Genomic DNA, 20,297 nt, shown 5'->3' with positions numbered 1-20,297 from the left:
TTATGTCTCTTGCGAACAGAAACCAGACCGTGGCCGTGTTTTTTAATTGTCTGTCTATTATTTTACCTGTCTGCTTCATATGTACTTTATTAGCATCATCAACCCTTTGTTTTATGTTTTAAGTTCCACGATTTTCTGCCATTTTACCGCCTGATTTATTATTTATTATCTTCATCTTTTAAAAATAAACTCTGTAGGCTACAGAGCGGTGTGCTATGCTGCTGCCAACCTGCCGCCTTCGGGGGGAATCGAAACTCAATAAAGGAAAAAAAAAAAAAAAAAAAAATTCGCTGAAAACGTGTGCTTTCTCTTTCCTTTCTTTTCCATTTAAGCAAACTGAGCCACAGTAACAGTAACTAGAGATGGAATAAATATCAGAGGATACCTCATTTCCATCCGGCCTGTAGGCGTGCGACTACTGACCTGCGGGCACGACCTGGAAGACGCAGGGCGCGCGCTGCGTGCCGACGGCGTTCCTGGCGCGGCACAGCAGCTGGCCGTAGTCGGCCTCGGCGCGCGGCGTGTACAGCAGCAGGCTGCGGCCGCGCTCCACCGACCACGCGGCGGCCGGCAGCTCGCGCTCGTCCGCGCTGCCGTTGAAGCTCCAGCTGAACGACAGCCCGTGGCTGGGGTTCGCGTCCACCTCGCACGACACGCGCACCGCCTCGCGCCGCGCCACGCCGTACGTCAGCTGCTGGTTCTCCGAGCACAGCGGCCGGTCTGCGCACGAGGCCAGCAGCGGTAAGTTAGGCGGAGAGTCTTACAGCTACTGTATGCCAAACTAACGGGTGGCGCACTTTTCAAGTAGCACGTTCCCCTCTGAATGCGAAAGCAGCACCTCGACTTCTGAAGCAGAGTAAACAGATCTTTGCTCAGTTTCTCGATGGGCACAGAACCTAGGTCTGAAACTAAAACCCAAGAAATCCCAGGTCATTCTTTTATCTATCCAAAGTTAATCAGCCGGTACTTTCGCGAAACAGTCCCTCAAATACTCTTCAATAGTACCCAAAGACCGTACCAAAAAACTGTAAAAGACCTTGGAATAATCTTGGATGAACACCTAAACTGGGAAGAACAAACAGTCACAGCTTCCACGAAATCGCTCTCCTCCCTACATGCAATCCAAAAATTTAGAAAAATATTTCCAACCAATGTTAAACAAAAATATGTCCAAACACTAGTCTTGCCTAATCTTTACTACTGTGATGTAGTTCAACAAGGCACAAACAGTGAAAATTCGAGATGCCTCGAGCTATTGTAAGATACATGTGTGATACACGATTGTATGATCATATCAACCCTTCATACTCCCAGCTAGGTTGGATACGCCCACATAAGATACGCGATCTCCACACGATGTGCTTTCTTCATCGATTTCTTAGTCACTGGTGCCCCCAATACTTATATTCTCACATTAAACACCTATAATCATTCCACAACCGCAATACCAGATCGGATACGTCTAGCTTCTTGGCTGTACCTTTACATAACACAAAATCTTTCTCCGTGTCATTCTCCATCTCAGCCATAAGACTATGGAACGCGCTCCCCTGTGATCTGCGTCTCATCCAGAACCACTCAACATTCAAGAGGGAACTCAAAACTTACATATTAGGGACGGTATAGCCACCATCGTTGTGCACCTCTCATCTCTTTCTTTCTCCTCTGCATCATAGCCTCGTTTTTTACCATTCTATTGCTCTTCCTCTTCTAAATCTCTTTCACCCCATTCTCTTGTCTTATGTCTCTATTCGATGTGAATAACTCACAAGCTGCAAGAACATAACGAGAAAATTCCCAACTAGCAATAGGACTGACATTCATAAAAGAAAAATATGTTTACTTTCATTTACATAGTCATTATTATTATTATTATTATTATTATTATTATTATTATTGATTGTTATAATTATTTTTTTATTGTTATAATTATCCTTATACTACTGTTATGATCTCTGTTTTTTCTTTAACATTAATACTGTATAACACGTGGTATGTCCATAATGTTCTGTACAAACTGAAATTCGTTGAATCTGAGTATGCCTAGTTAGGTGTAAGAGAGGGCCTGAAGGCTCTAATCTTGCCAGGTAAAATAAATGCGTACATAAATAAAATAAATAAACAGCTAAAACAAAGGGCCGTTTTCCGCATTAATAAATTGTTATCGTTCTTTAATCAGCATTTCAGTTCATTCAGTCAGGGAAGATAGAAGTTTCTCTTTGCGGTCTGAAAAATGACTTCCTCCACAGAAGAAAGAACTGAAATTGTGGAAGTATATATAAACAAGTTCGATTAAGGAAACTAGTGAAATTTTCGTGGTGAGGTATCCGAATAGACGACTATCTGCAGAGAGAGCAATACAAAATCTGTATAAAAATTGGCGCCCCTACGGATCGGGGCCAGATGTAAAACGACAAAGAACTCCTTCAACTCGCACGTCAGAGGTTACTGCAGATGTTCGCAGAAGAATTATTCAGAGCCTAACGAAGTCAATATGCAAATTGACACAAAATGTGTATGTAAAATTTTATAAAGTATTCTGTGACAGCAGCACAGTGATGGGTATAAAATGCTAAAAATCATATAAGAACAGTCCAGATCGCGCTTTCAGATTATTAATTTCTCAGCAGCCGGTTTCAGCCCTTTCCTGAGATCATCTTCGGGCTTTTCCCGCCACCAGCAGCCATAATGACGGGGACAAGCCTGCTGAAGGGGGTTTGAGCAAAGAGCAGAAAAATTCTGCTAACAAATAAAAAATCTGAAAACTTGATCGAGACTGTTTTCACTTTATTTTAAATGTTTGTAAGTAGAAGGAGTTCCCAGCTCTTATTTAGATGTCTCAATCCGAAGCCATATCGAGTGATTGTTGTGCAGTAATTACTGGAAGATGACTGTCATAAACGTGTAGTTTACCGCACGTGGCTTTTGAATAACATTAAAGATGGTTTGTTAGACCCTTTCCATTACTTCATGAGTGATGAAACATGGTTTCCCCTTTCTGGTCATGTGAATCCACATAACACGAGGTACTGGGCAACGGAGAACACTAACACTGTGTGTCAGCAACCATTCCATGATTTAAAAAATCGGAGTTTGGTCCGCTGCATCAGGAACATGCATCATTGTACCGATATTTGTTGATACTATCCTCAAGACTATTGCGTGTATAGATATTTTTGATATATTTTGTGCTCAACTTACTGAATATGAAAGACAATACCTGCTCTTCTAGCAAGATGGGGCAACATGCCAAGCGTCTGAGGTATCCATGAAGCAGTCCATGATATCTTCACTGAGGGCGAACTGTCAGCAGAACTTTATGGCAACCACATTCGCCGAATATAACAACAAGTGATTTCTTACCAATGGGACACTTAAAGAGCAAGGTGTATGAAAAAAAATTCCACACATAATGCAGCAACTGAAAGCCAACATCAGCCATGAAGTTATCGCTGTCGATATCTGACGTTACGCCGCATGTATGTGAAAATGCTCAGACATGCACAGCTGTGTACTGACGTTGCGGGGGGTCACTTTCAACATATTCTACAAATTATTTTTCAGGATGTTTTCCATCCTACGTAAATAGTAAGTCCATTTTAGCTCACTGTTTCTGTAATTTCACTGCATTTTCTTTAGACTTACACAGGCTACTTTTACCTACGCCATCCTTTATAAAGTTTTCTCTAGCTTACACAAAGCTAAACGAAAGCTCATGATGGGCCAGAAGCAATTCATTGCAATAGAAGGGGACACCGGTATAGTTACTGACAAAGAGGAAATTTTACATCTCATTCGGAACTTTTACACACGACTTGTGACATTCCTCTTACTTCGGACAGTTCATTATTTCCTAAATTTTGCACTATATGGGACGCTGCAGTAAGAAAGAAACTTTTAAGCATTTCCTGTACTTGTGATTTATGGTACTATTATTACACACACATGATCGAAGTTATATTTACATACGTATGCACTGTAACAATGACAGTGGATCGATCGACAACCACTTAGTGGGTGATGTGGCTAACTTTTATTTTAAGTTTTGCTTGTTTTAATTACACTGTTGGCAAACCTCATCATTTAAAAATAAACATTCAAGTGATTGTTGACAAGCAACAAACTCATAGCTGCAGACATTTACCTGACGAAAATGGCTTCCTATAAAGGACGTACGTAAGCAATGGAAAAAGTACTACAACAGGTACTGGATGCAAGTTCAGGTGACGACAGTGATATAGATATGTTTTCTGCTGATACTTATGACATTACTAACGATGGACCGAGTGAACATCCAGACGTAAACGAAGTGAACCTCTCTGAAAATGAGGACAATTTTGAAACAGGTGATGAAAATGTAGACTCTGGAGACAAAGAAATGGTCGAAAAAATCACAGGAGAAAGTTAAATTATGGAAAAAGTTATCTCCTCCTCAAACTCGTTGCAGACAGCATGGTTACAGGTAAGCCAGAGTTGACAGCTTACAGTGAAACCACGAAACTTTTTTTACTGGTGATATGCAGAATGAAATTTGCCTCCAAACTAATTCTGAGGGCACTTCTAAACACCCAAGTTCGTTGAACGGTATTACTGCAGAAGAATTGATAGTATTTTGTGGATTGCGTATTCTTGCGAGTCTTATGAGAGTGAAGAAAGAATCAGTAATAAATTCATGGCGCCGAGGTCAGTAGTTACTGAAAAATTGGGAAAAGTCAGATTTGTTCAAATTTTACGTGTCCTTCGTTTTGACGATAAAATGACAAGACCTGAACCTAGAATGTCAGACACATTAGCTCCAGTTAGAAAAATTTTTGACAGTGCAACCAGCAGATTTCAAACGAACAGTTGGTTTGCATTTAGGGGAACATGTCCATTTCTTCTGTTCAGGAAAAGATAAAGTACCGAATATTGAATGAAAGTTTTGATTGCAGTAGACGCCCAAGCTTTCTACGCACACAGTATAGAAGTGTACACAGTAAAAAATAACGAGGAAAGAGAAAGGACCGGAAGTCTTCTTGAAGCCAAGCATGTGCTCAGTAATTTATATGTGACCGGCAGGGCCGTCACAGCTAACAGTAATTTTACATTCTGTGAGCTAGGAAAGTTCCTTCTAGCGCAGAATATGAAGCTGGAAAGCACATTGCGGCATATGAAGTCAGAGTTCCCAGCATTACTATTCTGAAAAACAAACACAGGGCGGTAAACCATTCACTTATCAATGAATTAACGTTGGCGACTTATGCGCCAGCAAATAATAGAGCGGTACTACTTCTCTCATCCCATGATCATTATGATTCAGGTGCTAAAGAAGCAAGTGAAGCCAGGCCAGAAGTCAACATGAATTATAATGTTACCAAAAGTTGTGTTGATGTGCTGTACGACTTAGTGATGGAATATACAGGCTAAAGATACACCAGACAATGTTGCTAGTCTCAAAGCTTTCGTTCTCTGGATGACGAAAAATTCATCAAGGAAAACGATAGATAGCAATCTAAACGTTACACTGATAAAAGTAGCAGACAAAATAAAGACAAGAAGTAATAGTGTTGTAGATAATGTAAACTTAGTGACGTTCAGAACAGAAAAAGGAGATAAGAAAATAAAATTATCTTGAAAATACATGCTCATATAATTTTGTGTGTAATGTCCCTTTGTTGTAAGCAAGACAATGGCCTGTAATAAACAAATAATGAAAGTAAATTACCTGGAATTGAACTCTGATTGTACCCTGCTGCCTTCAGTCGAATCTTTGTTTGGAATTCTATTCCCAATTATGGATGTTGACGACAGTGATTAGAGATTTGAGGATTCGTATTACTGGTAGCGAAACATATTAGAGACAGCATTACAGTCTGTTATTGGGACTTTTCTGGTTGCATTCTCTTCCGGGACACATGAGCCACTGAAGTGATTTGCTCCAAAAATTTTATTTCCCATTAATTTTCTGTGTTAATGGTTATTGCTCCCTCCATATTTAGCGAATCCGTTTCCGATTTTTTTTTTTTTCAATGGAGTGGTGTTACTCCCCGGGTTAGTTTCAATTCCAGGTGTTTTGTACTTTAGTTTGTAAGCTTTTGTATTAAGTAGAAACAGAAGTAAAACTTCAAACAACCAAGATCCCTGTTGTACGGTATTTATTGTGGCGACCGGTTTCAGCAAACTACGCTGCCGTCACCAGATCTATAAAGCATAAATCAACATCTTGAAGCAGACTGGAATCAGATATAAAAGGGTGTAATACAACTTAACATAAGCATAGACTATACCACTGCATATAACATACCTTCTGTAGTACATTTCAGTTAATCTAGACCAAATCCATCTTATATCGAATCGTATCATAGAACGATTTTTCATGAACATGAGAAAAACAGTATATTAACAAGTCAAGCATAAAATAACATAGAAGTGACAAAGTCGTTGTAGATCCATACGACAATTACAATCGCAAGAAGAGAAAGGGCTTTAAAATGGCTGGTTAGTCGAGAAATAACAGTCACAGGATATTCCTGAAACATTTCTTTATTCATTTCTGCTCTGCCCATCTTCAGATGACATGGCGATAAATATATTTCTTTACAACCTTCCACAGCAGATTTCACCTAAAGATGTGTGCTACTAACAACGTAGTGAAGTAGCTAGAGTCACCTCGCACCGAGTAATTTTCTTAAGCGGGAACGGACGCCAGACACTTCACTCGGCTGTTAGTATCACACATGTTTATGTGAAATCTTACTTTGCTTTGTGGAATTGTAAAACCTATGTCGGTTTTGACGTTCTTTGACAACTTTGTCAAACTTGTATGTTCACTTTGTATCGAAGGGTATGTATTACGTCTTAAATGTCTTGTTGTTGTATGGTGGTTTACTATAGGGGCTACATTTATACGCGAGTGTAATTTTGCAAGATTGTAAAGAAACGTATTTATCACTAGGTCATCTGAAGATGGGCTGAGCCCGAAACGCGAAATGAACAGCAAAAGGTTCCAGAAATATTCTGTTACATGAAAAACGTGCGTATTACACTAATTACACAAGCACATTTTCGTAGATTTGCACAATGAAGACTGAGATTCTCAGGTAAACATCGTAGACGTTACAAGCAGCCACCAGGTGGCACTGTGGTATAATTTACAAAGGAAAATGCGTCGTGCCATTTAAAAAATGAAAAAAACGAACGATCGAAGAACGTTACAGTGCTTACAATAAATAAATAATCGAAATCGGAGTTTGTTATAAAAAACTATAAATTAAAGAACAGAACAGGGAGCACTATATCTCCAATGTAACGTTCAATACATAAGTAGTGAAGCCAGTCGTAGTACCTGAAAGTCCAGCTACATGTTGATGGTGTAAATCATGTGATTGTATGAAGCCAGCTCAGTGATTTCATTGTATAATTTCTGTACTTGGGATGACGTGTTTTCGGTAGTTGTCGGTGGAGCACTTGATGTCTCCTTTGCTTAACTCACCAAGGCACCAAACACAGTGCATGGCTGTCGAGGCTTTATGCTCCTTGCATTTTATGACATTTGCATTTTTACTGTTTTTGTTTTTGTAATACGAACATGCCATATGAACTGACTTCACTACTTCTGTATTAAATGGCGCACTTACGGTACATTGCTTCCTATTATTTTGTATACTATTCATTTATCATTATTATAAACAAATAAATGTAACTTACTCCGATTTAGATTATTTCTCTATTACATGTCTGCAGTGTAAAACACTTGAATCGTTGGTTTGTCTTTATATTTTATACAACACGGCGTATGCCGCTTCTACCACAGTTCCACTGAGTGACTGCTTGTAACGTCTGTGAAATTTACTTGAGAATCTCAGAATTCTGATAACATACGGAAATGAACTTGTGTAATAACTGTAATACTATTTACATTATTGCACTGTGATCTTATTCGAAAGTAAATCCAATAACATCTACATCTACACCTACATACATACCCCGCAAGCCACTGTAGGGTGCGCGACGTTTGGTACCCAGTAACACTGATAGTAATTTCCTTTCCTCTTCCACTCACGAACAGAGCGAGGGGAATCGATCGTCTATATGCCTCCGTATGAGCCATGATTTATCGTATCTTATGTTCGTGGTCCTTACCCGAAATGTATGTTGGCGGCAGTAGGATCGTTCTGCAGTCAGCTCCAAATGCCGGTTCTCTAAATTTTCTCAACAATATTCCTCGACAAGAACTTCGATTTCCCTCCAGGGAGTCCCATTTGAGTTCCCGAATCATCTCCGCAACACTTGAGTGTTGCTTGAATCTACCGGCAAGAAATCTAGCAACCCGCCTGGGAAATGCTTGTTTCCTTTAATCCGACATGGTAATGAATCGGAACATTCGAGCAGTACTCAAGAATAGGTCGGGTAGCGTTCTATATGTGGAGTCCTTTGCATATGAACCACACTTTCCCAAAATTCTCACAATAAACCAAAGTCGATCATTCGCCTTCCCTCCGAGATCCTCACATTTTCGTCCTACTTCATGACGTTTTGCATGATTACATCGAGATATTAAAACGGCGTTACTGTTACAATCAGCTGCATCCGAACATTACGGGTTTGTTTTTCTTAGTCACCCACTTTAAATTACTTTTTTCCACATTTAGAGCTTGCTGCCATTCAACACACCAATTAGAAATTCTGTCTAAGTCATTTTGCATCCTCATACAGCTACTCAACTTCGACAACTTCCCATACACTTCTTCTCTGCTGGGCCCCTATCTTGCACAAAGTCGACATGACATCTTCTTTATACTTTTGACAGAAATAACTTCAACTTTTTACTTCTTGTTGTTTACATTCTTTCACGACAAGCTTTTTTTGGCATATGTCCCATTTTCAAGTGTACCTGTTGACATTACGTTTATACCTAATTTTATTGTAGGTCTATGTTACATGTAGATGGAGTGACGTCCACAAATATTTTCGAACGTAATTTCCTTTATGTACCACGTTGTTAACATAGGTCACGTATTTACTTTTTACAGAAGAATGAGAGTGAAATTTCATATTACTTTTTATGACAGTTTTAAAATTACAGATCTTTCCAGTGTCAATGTAATAGGACTATGAGATTTCCCCTCCTGTTACACTTAGGTCAAGATAGGGTGACGTCATGTAGATGTGCGGTCATAGTGCTGTGTATTTTATTTATTTCTTTTTTTTTTTTGTTTATCGAGTTGTGTTCATCCATTTTCTGTTTCTATAACGTCAACAACGATTTACTCATAATTTTTATGTTTCCGGTTTGTTTCTTCATTCAGGATGTCATGCGGATATCTTTTTATGTGTGCGTGAAAGATCCAACCATGAACATATTGGAAGAACTAGACACATCCTAAACGAATAAACGCACCTCAAACATAAAAATTATCTGGAAAACTTTAATGATATAATAGAAAAAGAAAAGGGGTGAACCCAACACGATAAACAAAAGCAACAGAAAACCTTAAATCACAGATATACATAATGCACAATATATCTGGCAATAAATATCTCTGCCTACCTAAGGCATAATTTCCTTGTAAACAGAAAGCATCGTTCAAATGATCTACCATTTTCAAAAAATCAAAAGATAACACACAATTTTTGTAGAAAATAGATAAGTGACCTATGTTAACAATTTAGTACACAAAAGAACTTGCGTCCCAAGGCTATTTATGGACGTCACTCCATCTACACCAAAGTATAATAAAAGATAAAATCTCATTGTACTGTTGTGCAGACATAGAATAAAATGATACGTAAACGCAATGTCAACAGGAGCACTTGAAACTGTCACATATGCCGAACTAAGCTTGCCGTGAACCTACGTAATCAACAAGATATAAACAGATCCAATAAGTTTTGTCAAAAGTATAAAAAGTAAGTAAGTAAATAAATGTGTTACGATAGTGTAACTTGTATGAAAATTAGTCAAGCCAACCACACGAGTTGATGTTTCTTTGTCCTATCATATGCGAATGTAGATTTCAACATCCAGGGGGTTAAATTAGTAATCAATACAACAAGAGAACACTAGCTCATAATAACCAAGCTGAGATTACTACAACATTCTATCCTTACGGTGAATGGGACACATACTACTTGCGCCAACTGTTTCAGCTCATTATAGGAGAGCTGAGAAGCAGAATGTCTGTGTCAAGATGGCACTGCTGTGTACTCACAGGTCACGTTGAGGTAGACGGGGTTGCTCTCGCCGTCGCCCTCATGGTTGCTGCCGACGCAGGTATAGATGCCAGCGCGATCGCGCGTCACAGCCTGCAGCACGAGGCTCTGGTTGGCCAGGATGGTTCCCGTGGAAGCGTTGTTGTGGAGCGGCTTGCCCTGCAACCGAAGCACCGCATTGGACATCGCTTTGTCTGGGAGAGTTATTACAGGTAATAGGAATTAAACACGGTACCAGTGCTCCTTTCCACTATCTGATTTTGAAACAAGTTGCATTTGAGTAGTTGCATGCTGCTCAAATGGTTCAAATGGCTCTGAGTTCTATGGGACTAAACATCTGAGGTCATCAGTCCCTAGAACTTAGAACAACTTCAACCCAACTAGCCTAAGGACATCACACACATCCATGCCCGAGGCAGGATTCGAACCTGCGACCATAGCGGTCGCGCGGTTTCAGACAGAAGCGCCTAGAACCGCTCAGCCACAGCGGCCGGCTGCATGCTGCTATTTCTCGAAAGATATTCTGGGTCTCCTCTACGACACACAGAAAACAGTTGATGATTGGCGCTTCGATCTATGGCACTTTCCTTGATTTCGAGAAGGCGTTCGATACAGTGGTTCTGTGTCACCTACAGAACAAAATACAACCGGATGTAATGTCGGACCAATTTTGTGGTTGGATTTAAGAGTTCCTAGCTAACAGAATACAGTATGTTGTCCCTACTGGAAAGATATCTTCAGACGTAAAAGTACCTTTGGGCACACCCAAGGAAGTGTTGTAGGACCATTACTTTTCAAAAGATATTTATTGAATAACGGCAAAAGTTCCTAGAGGCTTATCCGGATGCTGATATTACACACAGATTAGGAGCAACGCTATAAAATTGTAGCGAAATATAAGAAGAACCTACAGTGGATCGAAGACTGCTGCAGGGATTGGCAGCTGATCTAGAACGTAAACAAATATAAGACCCGCTACTGAATGATTAAACAACGGAAGAGCGTAAAGAGGAAATTTTCTGACATCTCTGCCATTTGTCACAATAATAAAAAAAATGATGTACCTTTCTTTCGTACAAAACTGATTTGTATCCAAAAACTTGTGGTGATATTCTGATAACACAGAATTATGCTGCTTACCGTGTTGCTGAAAATAAAAATCATACAAATTAGAAACTAAATACTTCATTAAGAAGGTCACTGCAGGAAAATGACTTTTTTTAAGTACCGATACGAATGTTTTTAACAATTGATTCTTGGATGGAGAAAACAGCAACCAATCATTCCTAATAATGCTAGGAATTTACACAAATAGCGTCCTTACAGGTTTAAAAGTGTCAGGTTCATCTTTACATCGTTTATATTGAAGTTTTTGTTTACATTAATTGTAGACTTTCTTTCCAACAGCTAATTTCGGTACAAAACAGGTAACAACGATACTTGTGTAAATAAATAGCATTATTAAGAGTGGAGGGTTGTCATTTTCTTCTTTGCAAGAAGTATTTTTTTTTCTACGCTGTCACTGTCTCAAATACGTTTGTTTTACACAAAACTGCAGGACGAATGTTTTTGTTCCATGCCCCATTAGTACTGAGATACTTTTCATCTATGATGATACTAGTACAGAAACATACTAACTAATAGATCTGTAGTCAGCAAAACGATTTCTCATAGCTTTTAAATTTTGGAACTCCAAAAGGAAGAATAACGTGGCAGAAAGACCATGCGACATCAGCAACAGCATTTTGGAACACTTTCTCCGTGGTTTTCACCTGGATCATGTCTAGGGACATGCAGTAATATGCTGAGAGCACAACAGCACTAATAAGCCTTTTGTGAAAACATGACACTTACAACGTTTTACATTTCGTCTCTTCAGTTGCCACACCAATTATGGAAGCAGTTATATACAGTAAATATCTGGCTGTATGCGCACAAGGAATATAGATGCAAATTTATATGTACATGTGCATGCTCATATACATGTACATGTAAATTAAAATCAATTCTTTACAACACTTTACAATTTGGCGCCCCTGTCGAAAGCTCATAGGTTTTAAGCCTTTACTGTGACGGCTACAACATTAGATCTCAGAGAGATTTTGCTGCTACAGCTGGGATCGACAAGCACCCTAAAACGACTAAGCAAGGCAGGCTCACCGAGATGGAGGGCAGTGACTCTTACTGCCTTCACCTGCAGTCAAAAATGAAAGGTTGCTCTTTTCTCTCATATAGTTTCTGTCCAAAATTTTAACACTGAATATATTCCTGTGATTGCATTTATAAAAAAATGTAGATTTTAATTTTCGTTCAATTGTAGTGGACTGAGTCGATGTTTGGCTTCGCTTCACTTCCTTCCGGGGAACTGGAAGGATTTTCATCGACGATGGTATGTGCAGTATGCCCTTCATCGATTTCCCCAAGAACTTTCCTCTACAGCCAAGAGTACTGTTTCAATCAGCAAACAACCCGCAGTGTTAAGAGTGATGATATTTTCCCTCCATTTATTTAGCCTGGATTTTTATTGTTTGTATTTTACTGACTACCAAATTTCAATTCAATACAGTACTATACTGCACCAGTCATTCCTTCTCTTATTTCAGGGCTCGCAGCGTCCCACTTATACAGATTATCCACCGACGTTCCGTATAACACGTAGCCTGAAGATCGATTTGCGTGGTCCTTTTTTTAAATTTTGTTTTAATTTTGCTAGAAGCTCCATTACTGTCTGTTCTCTTTGTGAACTAACTCGGAAATCATGTTTTTACCTTACTTCTTTCCTCAAGAGGGCAAAACCTGCTGGGAAGGTCAGATTCGGTTGTATAGAAGACACTACTTCTCCGGAACAACAACGTACCGCCGCCAATTTTATTGACTAGACACATTACAGGAATTTCACTGGAAAAATTTCAGATAATTGTCTCACTCATTTATCACTTTACACATTCGTATAGCTGCCTTATACTAAGACGGGCAGATAAATGAAAACCATGTGAAGACAGTAACTGAGTTTCGAATATGGGGCACACAAGTATGAAGCCACGACGCTAGCCATTGTGCCCTCACCTCGGCTGAAGTTATCGTGCCTCTGTACGCTAGTGTAAATATGTGTAAAACCTTAACCCTGATTTTCTCAGAAATGGTCGAGCATCCACGTATAAACTGAGACACATGTTCGCTTATTTTAACACCTCTTCCACAAAGCAAAGTTTCTGGAAGATCGGGTAATGACACTTGCCGTGTTGTCGACGTAAGACAACAGAGAGTTCTGTGTTTCCTCGGTCGCTATTTTTACTGTCCACAGATAGTGCCGTAAAGAAACATTAACTTTTGTTGTAATAATAAAAGCATATACGATCTTTTGTTTATTTATACGAATGTAACGAGCTAAGCGCAGATTGCTATCACACATCTTCGATAACAGAAAAGAAAAATAGAAACAATAGAAGCGAATCACAAATAAACTGAGTCACTTGTGCGTTCATACTGCAGCAGTGATTAATATTTTCAACTACAGCGTAGATTAAAATTTTCCGTCTTACGATTTATGAAACAGATCATTTTAGGAGCATTATCGCAGGCCAAAGTTAGTGGACTTTTTGGTTTGGTATACTGTACAGTCTACCTGTAACACATAAATTCACTCTATTAATAACTTCTGTATACACACATAAATACAACATATATTCACTTTGCACATACGCAACATTTGAATTGTTGGCTGGGACAACTCATCAATCAAGGACGATATCCCAGAAATAAGTTAGTATGGTTCCACTTCTCTCCGTTCTGGAGCTTTCCCTTCGTTCTAAGAAAAATGATTAGAACGCGTAAACCCGTCCTATTTTTTTCCAATTGGGATCCCCCAACTGACCCGTTATCAGCTTGTATGCTAATAAGCGAGACAGGAACGCGTCTCATTAATGAGCTGGATCCCGAACAGCCAGCTCCACTCACTGGAAAAAAAGTGTACTGTGCAACATGAAATTCGTTTTGTTCCACTCTGATTTTTAACCTTGTAGCTGGTGGTACATCAATACGACTGCGATACCAACAACAAATTTACAGGGTGTTTCAAAAATGACAGGTATATTTGAAACGGCAATAAAAACTAAACGAGCAGCGATAGAAATACACCGTATGTTGCAATATGCTTGGGACAACAGTACATTTTCAGGCGGACAAACTTTCGAAATTACAGTAGTTACAATTTTCAACAAAAAATGGCGCTGCAAGTGATGTGAAAGATACAGAAGACAACGCAGTCTGTGGGTGCGCCATTCTGTACGTCGTCTTTCTGCTGTAAGCGTGTGCTGTACACAACGTGCAAGTGTGCTGTAGACAACTTGGTTTATTCCTTAGAACAGAGGATTTTTCTGGTTTTGGAATTCCACCGCCTAGAACACAGTGTTGTTGCAACAAGACGAAGTTTTCAACGGAGGTTTAATGTAACCAAAGGTCCGAAAAGCGATACAATAAAGGATCTGTTTGAAAAATTTCAACGGACTGGGAACGTGACGGATGAACGTGCTGGAAAGGTAGGGCGACCGCGTATGGCAACCACAGAGGGCAACGCTCAGCTAGTGCAGCAGGTGATCCAACAGCGGCCTCGGGTTTCCGTTCGCCGTGTTGCAGCTGCGGTCCAAATGACGCCAACGTCCACGTATCGTCTCATGCGCCAGAGTTTACACCTCTATCCATACAAAATTCAAACGCGGCAACCCCTCAGCGCCGCTACCATTGCTGCACGAGAGACATTCGCTAACGATATAGTGCACAGGATTGATGACGGCGATATGCATGTGGGCAGCATTTGGTTTACTGACGAAGCTTATTTTTACCTGGACGGCTTCGTCAATAAACAGAACTGGCGGATATGGGAAACCGAAAAGCCCCATGTTGCAGTCCCATCGTCCCTGCATCCTCAAAAAGTACTGGTCTGGGCCGCCATTTCTTCCAAAGGAATTATTGGCCCATTTTTCAGATCCGAAACGATTACTGCATCACGCTATCTGGACATTCTTCGTGAACTGCCTTAGACGACACTGCGAACACCTCGTGGTTTATGCAAGATGGTGCCCGTCCACATCGCACGGCCGACGTCTTTAATTTCCTGAATGAATATTTCGATGATCGTGTGATTGCTTTGGGCTATCCGAAACATGCAGGAGGCGGCGTGGATTGGCCTCCCTATTCGCCAGACATGAACCCCTGTGACTTCTTTCTGTGGGGACACTTGAAAGACCAGGTGTACCGCCAGAATCCAGAAACAATTGAACAGCTAAAGCAGTACATCTCATCTGCATGTGAAGCCATTCCGCCAAACACGTTGTCAAAGGGTTCGGGTAATTTCATTCAGAGACTACGCCATATTATTGCTATGCATGGTGGATATGTGGAAAATATCGTACTATAGACTTTCCCAGACCGCAGCGCCATCTGTTGTTGAAAATTGTAAGTATTGTAATTTCGAAAGTTTGTCTGCCTGAAAATGTACTGTTGTTCCAAGCATATTGCAACAAACGGTGTATTTCTATCGCTGCTCGTTTAGTTTTCATTGCCGTTTCAATTATACCGGTCATTTTTGAAACATCCTGTATTTACGACAAGTAGCATAACAAGACAAGTAATAGAAACATGTTTACAACAGAGCATGCACAATGTCGGCACTAGTACAGTGTATATCCACCTTTCGCAGCAATGCAGGCTGCTATTCTCCCATGGGGACGATCGTAGAGATGCTGGATGTAGTCCTGTGGAACGGCTTGCCATGCCATTTCCACCTGGCGCCTCAGTTGGACCAGCGTTCGTGCTGGATGTGCAGACCGCGTGAGACGACGCTTCATCCAGTCCCAAACATGCTCAATGGGGGACAGATCCGGAGATCTTGCTGGCCAGGGTAGTTGACTTACACTTTCTAGAGCACGTTGGGTGGCACGGGATACATTCGGACGTGCATTGTCCTGTTGGAACAGCAAGTTCCCTTGCCGGTCTAGGAATGGTAGAACAATGCGTTCGATGACGGTTTGGATGTACCGTGCACTATTCAGTGTCCCCTCGACGATCACCAGTGGTGTACGGCCAGTGTAGGAGATCGCTCCCCACACCATGATGCCGGGTGTTGGCCCTGTGTGCCTCGGTCGTATGCAGTCCTGATTGTGGCGCTCACCTACACGGCGCCAAACACGCATACGACCATCATTGGCACCAAGGCAGAAGCGACTCTCATCGCTGAAGACGACACGTCTCCATTCGTCCCTCCATTCACGCCTGTCGCGACACCACTGGGGGCGGGCTGCACGATGTTGGGGCGTGAGCGGAAGACGGCCTAACGGTGTGCGGGACCGTAGCCCAGCTTCATGGAGACGGTTGCGAATGGTCCTCGCCGATACCCCAGGAGCAACAGTGTCCCTAATTTGCTGGGAAGTGGCGGTGCGGTCCCCTACGGCACTGCGTAGGATCCTACGGTCTTGGCGTGCATCCATGCGTCGCTGCGGTCCGGTCCCATGTCGACGGGCACTTTCCGCCGACCACTGGCGACAACATCTGTCGAGACCTCACGCCCCACGTGTTGAGCAATTCGGCGGTACGTCCACCCGGCCTCCCGCATGCCCACTATACGCCCTCGCTCAAAGTCCGTCAACTGCACATACGGTTCACGTCCACGCTGTCGCGGCATGCTACCAGTGTTAAAGACTGCGATGGAGCTCCGTATGCCACGGCAAACTGGCTGACACTGACGGCGGCGGTGCACAAATGCTGCGCAGCTAGTGCCATTCGACGGCCAACACCGCGGTTCCTGGTGTGTCCGCTGTGCCGTGCGTGTGATCATTGCTTGTACAGCCCTCTCGCAGTATCCGGAGCAAGTATGGTGGGTCTGACACACCGGTGTCAATGTGTTCTTTTTTCCATTTCCAGGGGTGTATATATGAAATGGAGGAATAGTAAGAAAAGGGAAGGGATGTGTGGGAGACTAGGGATTTCCAGTCACACACGGCATTGTGAAAATGCAATGGCGAAACTTGAAAATATGCGCCGAACCGGGACTCAAACCCAGATTAAACACTTTTCCGTGAGCAGTTGCCGTAGCCGCTTCGGCCGTCCACCTACGGTCCCTGACCGATAATAATTTCCAACTTATCGGACCCTGCACTGCAACGTCCCTTATCCATTACGCCCTACACGCAAATTATTGATTTCGTAGGAGTTTGGACGATATTACTGCATCTTCACTGAAGTGAGTGCCATGGACTCTAAACTACTTACGTTAAGAGCCGTGAGCAATTGTTCGGGAGAAGAGATGTGTTTCGCAGTAGCGAAGATACGTACATAGATTAGTATAAAGATGTATGGGTTCGTACTAAGGAGGTTGGAAGCGTTCTCTGTTCAACGGAATCGCTGGAAATGGAGCACGAGACCAGACAGAAGAACGTTAGAGAGGAATTCTGGCTATGTTTTTTTGAAATGAATTATACCTGCTTTTCACATAAATCGATTATGGAAAAGGAGGGCAAAAATAAATGTGAATGAGGAACGGGAATCTAAGCGTTCCTTCCGCATGCTAGCTCAGTGCCTCAGTCACTTCGTCAGCGCGTTCTGTGGACCTTGCCGGCCGTGGTGGCCGAGCGGTTCTAGGCGCTACAGTCTGGAACCGCGCGACCGCTACGGTCGCAGGTTCGAATCCTGCCTCGGGCATGGATGTGTGTGATGTCCTTAGTTTAGTTAGGTTTAATTAGTTCTAAGTTCTAGGGGACTGATGACCATATAAGTTAAGTCCCATAGTGCTCAGAGCCATTTGAATCTGGGGACCTTACAGTTCAGTTGTTCCGACAAGCTGTCCTCTGAGGCCTGTCTGTATTATCATTGAATGTTAACATTTCCCAATAATGTGTGAAAGAACGGTCAGCGGCACTTTTAACTACTTTAAATTCTCTGGCGAGATGTACGACCTCGGAGATTCAGCTCATCCAATTCTATCTGCTGACTGAATATTGCTGACAGTATTTCCATTACGATGATGGAGCTTTATCGTTGTGGTTGATTACTATTCGAAGGAGAGCCAGACGTCACACCGAACTCTGTCATTACGGTGCCCAGAATTTTTGACTGCTTTATGTATCAGTCGAAATTGTTGCTGAAAATTCTTTCTTGTCCAAGAGATCTTTAGATCATCTATTAAATTCTCTTAAGTTTAATATTAATAAAAATCAAATATTTATGGCATTTCATACTCTGGGCACCTGCGTCTGTTGAAAGGTATGAAGCTAGAAAGAATTCCACTAGCAGCTGGTAAAGTTGTTGTTTATTGATACACAACAGGTTTCACCGCCTAAAGCCGCCTCATCTGGTTCAACCTAGATGGCAAAGGGCAGTGTACACTGTCACATCTTTGTAGATGTTAAAATTAATGAAAATATTGTAAAATATACTCACAACATTAAAGGTTCATAGGCATACCAATCGCTCCTAGACAAAATTTGCGATTCAGTGAATTTTGTCAGTTCTATGTCGAACGAAAGGTAACGAAGACGTTCTCCGTTGCTTTAGGACAAATTGCCGGCCGCAGTGGCCGATCGGTTCTAGTTTCTTCAGTGTGGAACCGCGCAGGTTCGAATCCTGCCTCGGGTATGGATGTGTGTTAGTTAGGTTTAAGTAGTTCTAAGTTCTACGGGAATGATGACCTCAGATGTTAGGTCCAGTAGTGCTCAGAACCATTTGAACCATTTAGGACAAATTGGTGATAGGTGCAACTTGCAGTTACAGAGCCATGTTATAAAATTTACGCGCACCAAAAAACAAAAAGGAGATATCTTTTATAGTGAGAGGACGACACAAATATTTATTAAAAAAGGCCGGATTAGTGTAAAAAATTGTCACTGCTAACATAATTCGTCGCGGCACTATGCAAATTACTGTATGGGATGTATATAGTGTACTGAGAAGTGCGGTGAGAATGACACTTTACCGTTTTTGGACCTGCAAGTGTCTGTAAAAGTGGAATTACTGGCTTCGATATGTACAGAAAGCAAACTACAACAGATTTTGCTATACACAGGCACTCATGACACCCAACGGAATATAAATCCGTAGCTTTCCGAGCCAAGTTAAACCGTATGTATGATGAGTCCCTTAGTAGCGAAGCTCAAATGGCTAAATATAGGGTTATACAGTATGCAGCGTATCGAAATGGTTATGATCCAGGATTTGTTAATGTAGTTCATATAAGTATATTAAAATAAAGAAAAATCCTCTTTCCATTAGCGGATCAGAGGCAGATTTTATAAAGGGTAGACCAGCCGACCACAGAAAGGACTGCTCTATTTTTTGTAATGCCATATCTGGGTGCAGTATCCGAATAAATAGCCAGATGTATGAGACGTAAGTACATTATTCCAGCATATTTTACTTTTTCGGATCTAGGTGGAAATCTCAGACACAGGGATGGAGCACTGGGAAATAATTGTAATGAAGCGGGTGTATACTCCATTACATGCAACGGTTTCCCTAAGAAATGTAGGTTATTTCGAATAAGATTTTAGGAACACTCTAACTTAGATAATCCCCAATCTGCATTAACAGCGATGAGAAGAGGGGCATATCACAACCCCTTCTTAAATTTTAAAAATGCTTCATAAAAAAGAAAAAAAGTTATGTTTTTAAAACAGTAGAGGAAGTAGAAATTTTTAGACATAAGAACATACAGTGACCGTTGAATAGCTAATTGGAATTAAAGCACTACAACTTTGTGGCTAAATTTGATTGATTATACGGTTAAGTATTAGTACGTAATAAACTTCTATATTATCTCGCTTGCAAAGGTGGCGACCCAGAACTCCCAGTCATCACATTGTCCACATGGATAGCTTGCGTTCCGCCAATCAGCTAGTCACTCCAAGTCGTTCGCGTGGGCCGGTTTTTTTTTTTTTTTTGCCCTGCCGTCACACCGCCCTAAGACGTTGCCACGTGGTGCAGTCCACAGAGTAATCTGCGTAGTGTCGCGACTAATTGTGTTAGCAGTGCAATTTTTATCGCCAATCTGGCCCTTTTCTAAAAATATATCCAGCGTCTGTTCACTATGAAATATTTTTCTTTTTTCTTTTTAGACG

At 41.3% G+C, this 20,297-nt stretch overlaps 1 protein-coding gene across 1 annotated transcript in view; it reads right to left on the bottom strand.

Moving 5' to 3' along the window:
- Positions 1-20,297, bottom strand: part of LOC124795795 (nephrin-like) — a 718,423-nt gene that overhangs the window by 17,395 nt on the left and 680,731 nt on the right. The window contains exons 9-10 of the mRNA XM_047259875.1: positions 10,191-10,350; positions 424-720 (exon numbers count right to left, since the gene is read on the bottom strand). Coding sequence (XP_047115831.1) covers positions 424-720; positions 10,191-10,350 — 457 coding nt within the window. The remainder of the gene's footprint in view (positions 1-423; positions 721-10,190; positions 10,351-20,297) is intronic.

Source organism: Schistocerca piceifrons, chromosome 4, assembly GCF_021461385.2.
Source record: "Schistocerca piceifrons isolate TAMUIC-IGC-003096 chromosome 4, iqSchPice1.1, whole genome shotgun sequence".
NCBI lineage: Eukaryota > Metazoa > Arthropoda > Insecta > Orthoptera > Acrididae > Schistocerca > Schistocerca piceifrons.
The sequence above is the reverse complement of the archived record's forward strand: the minus strand, read 5'-3'. Positions and strand labels throughout refer to the sequence as shown.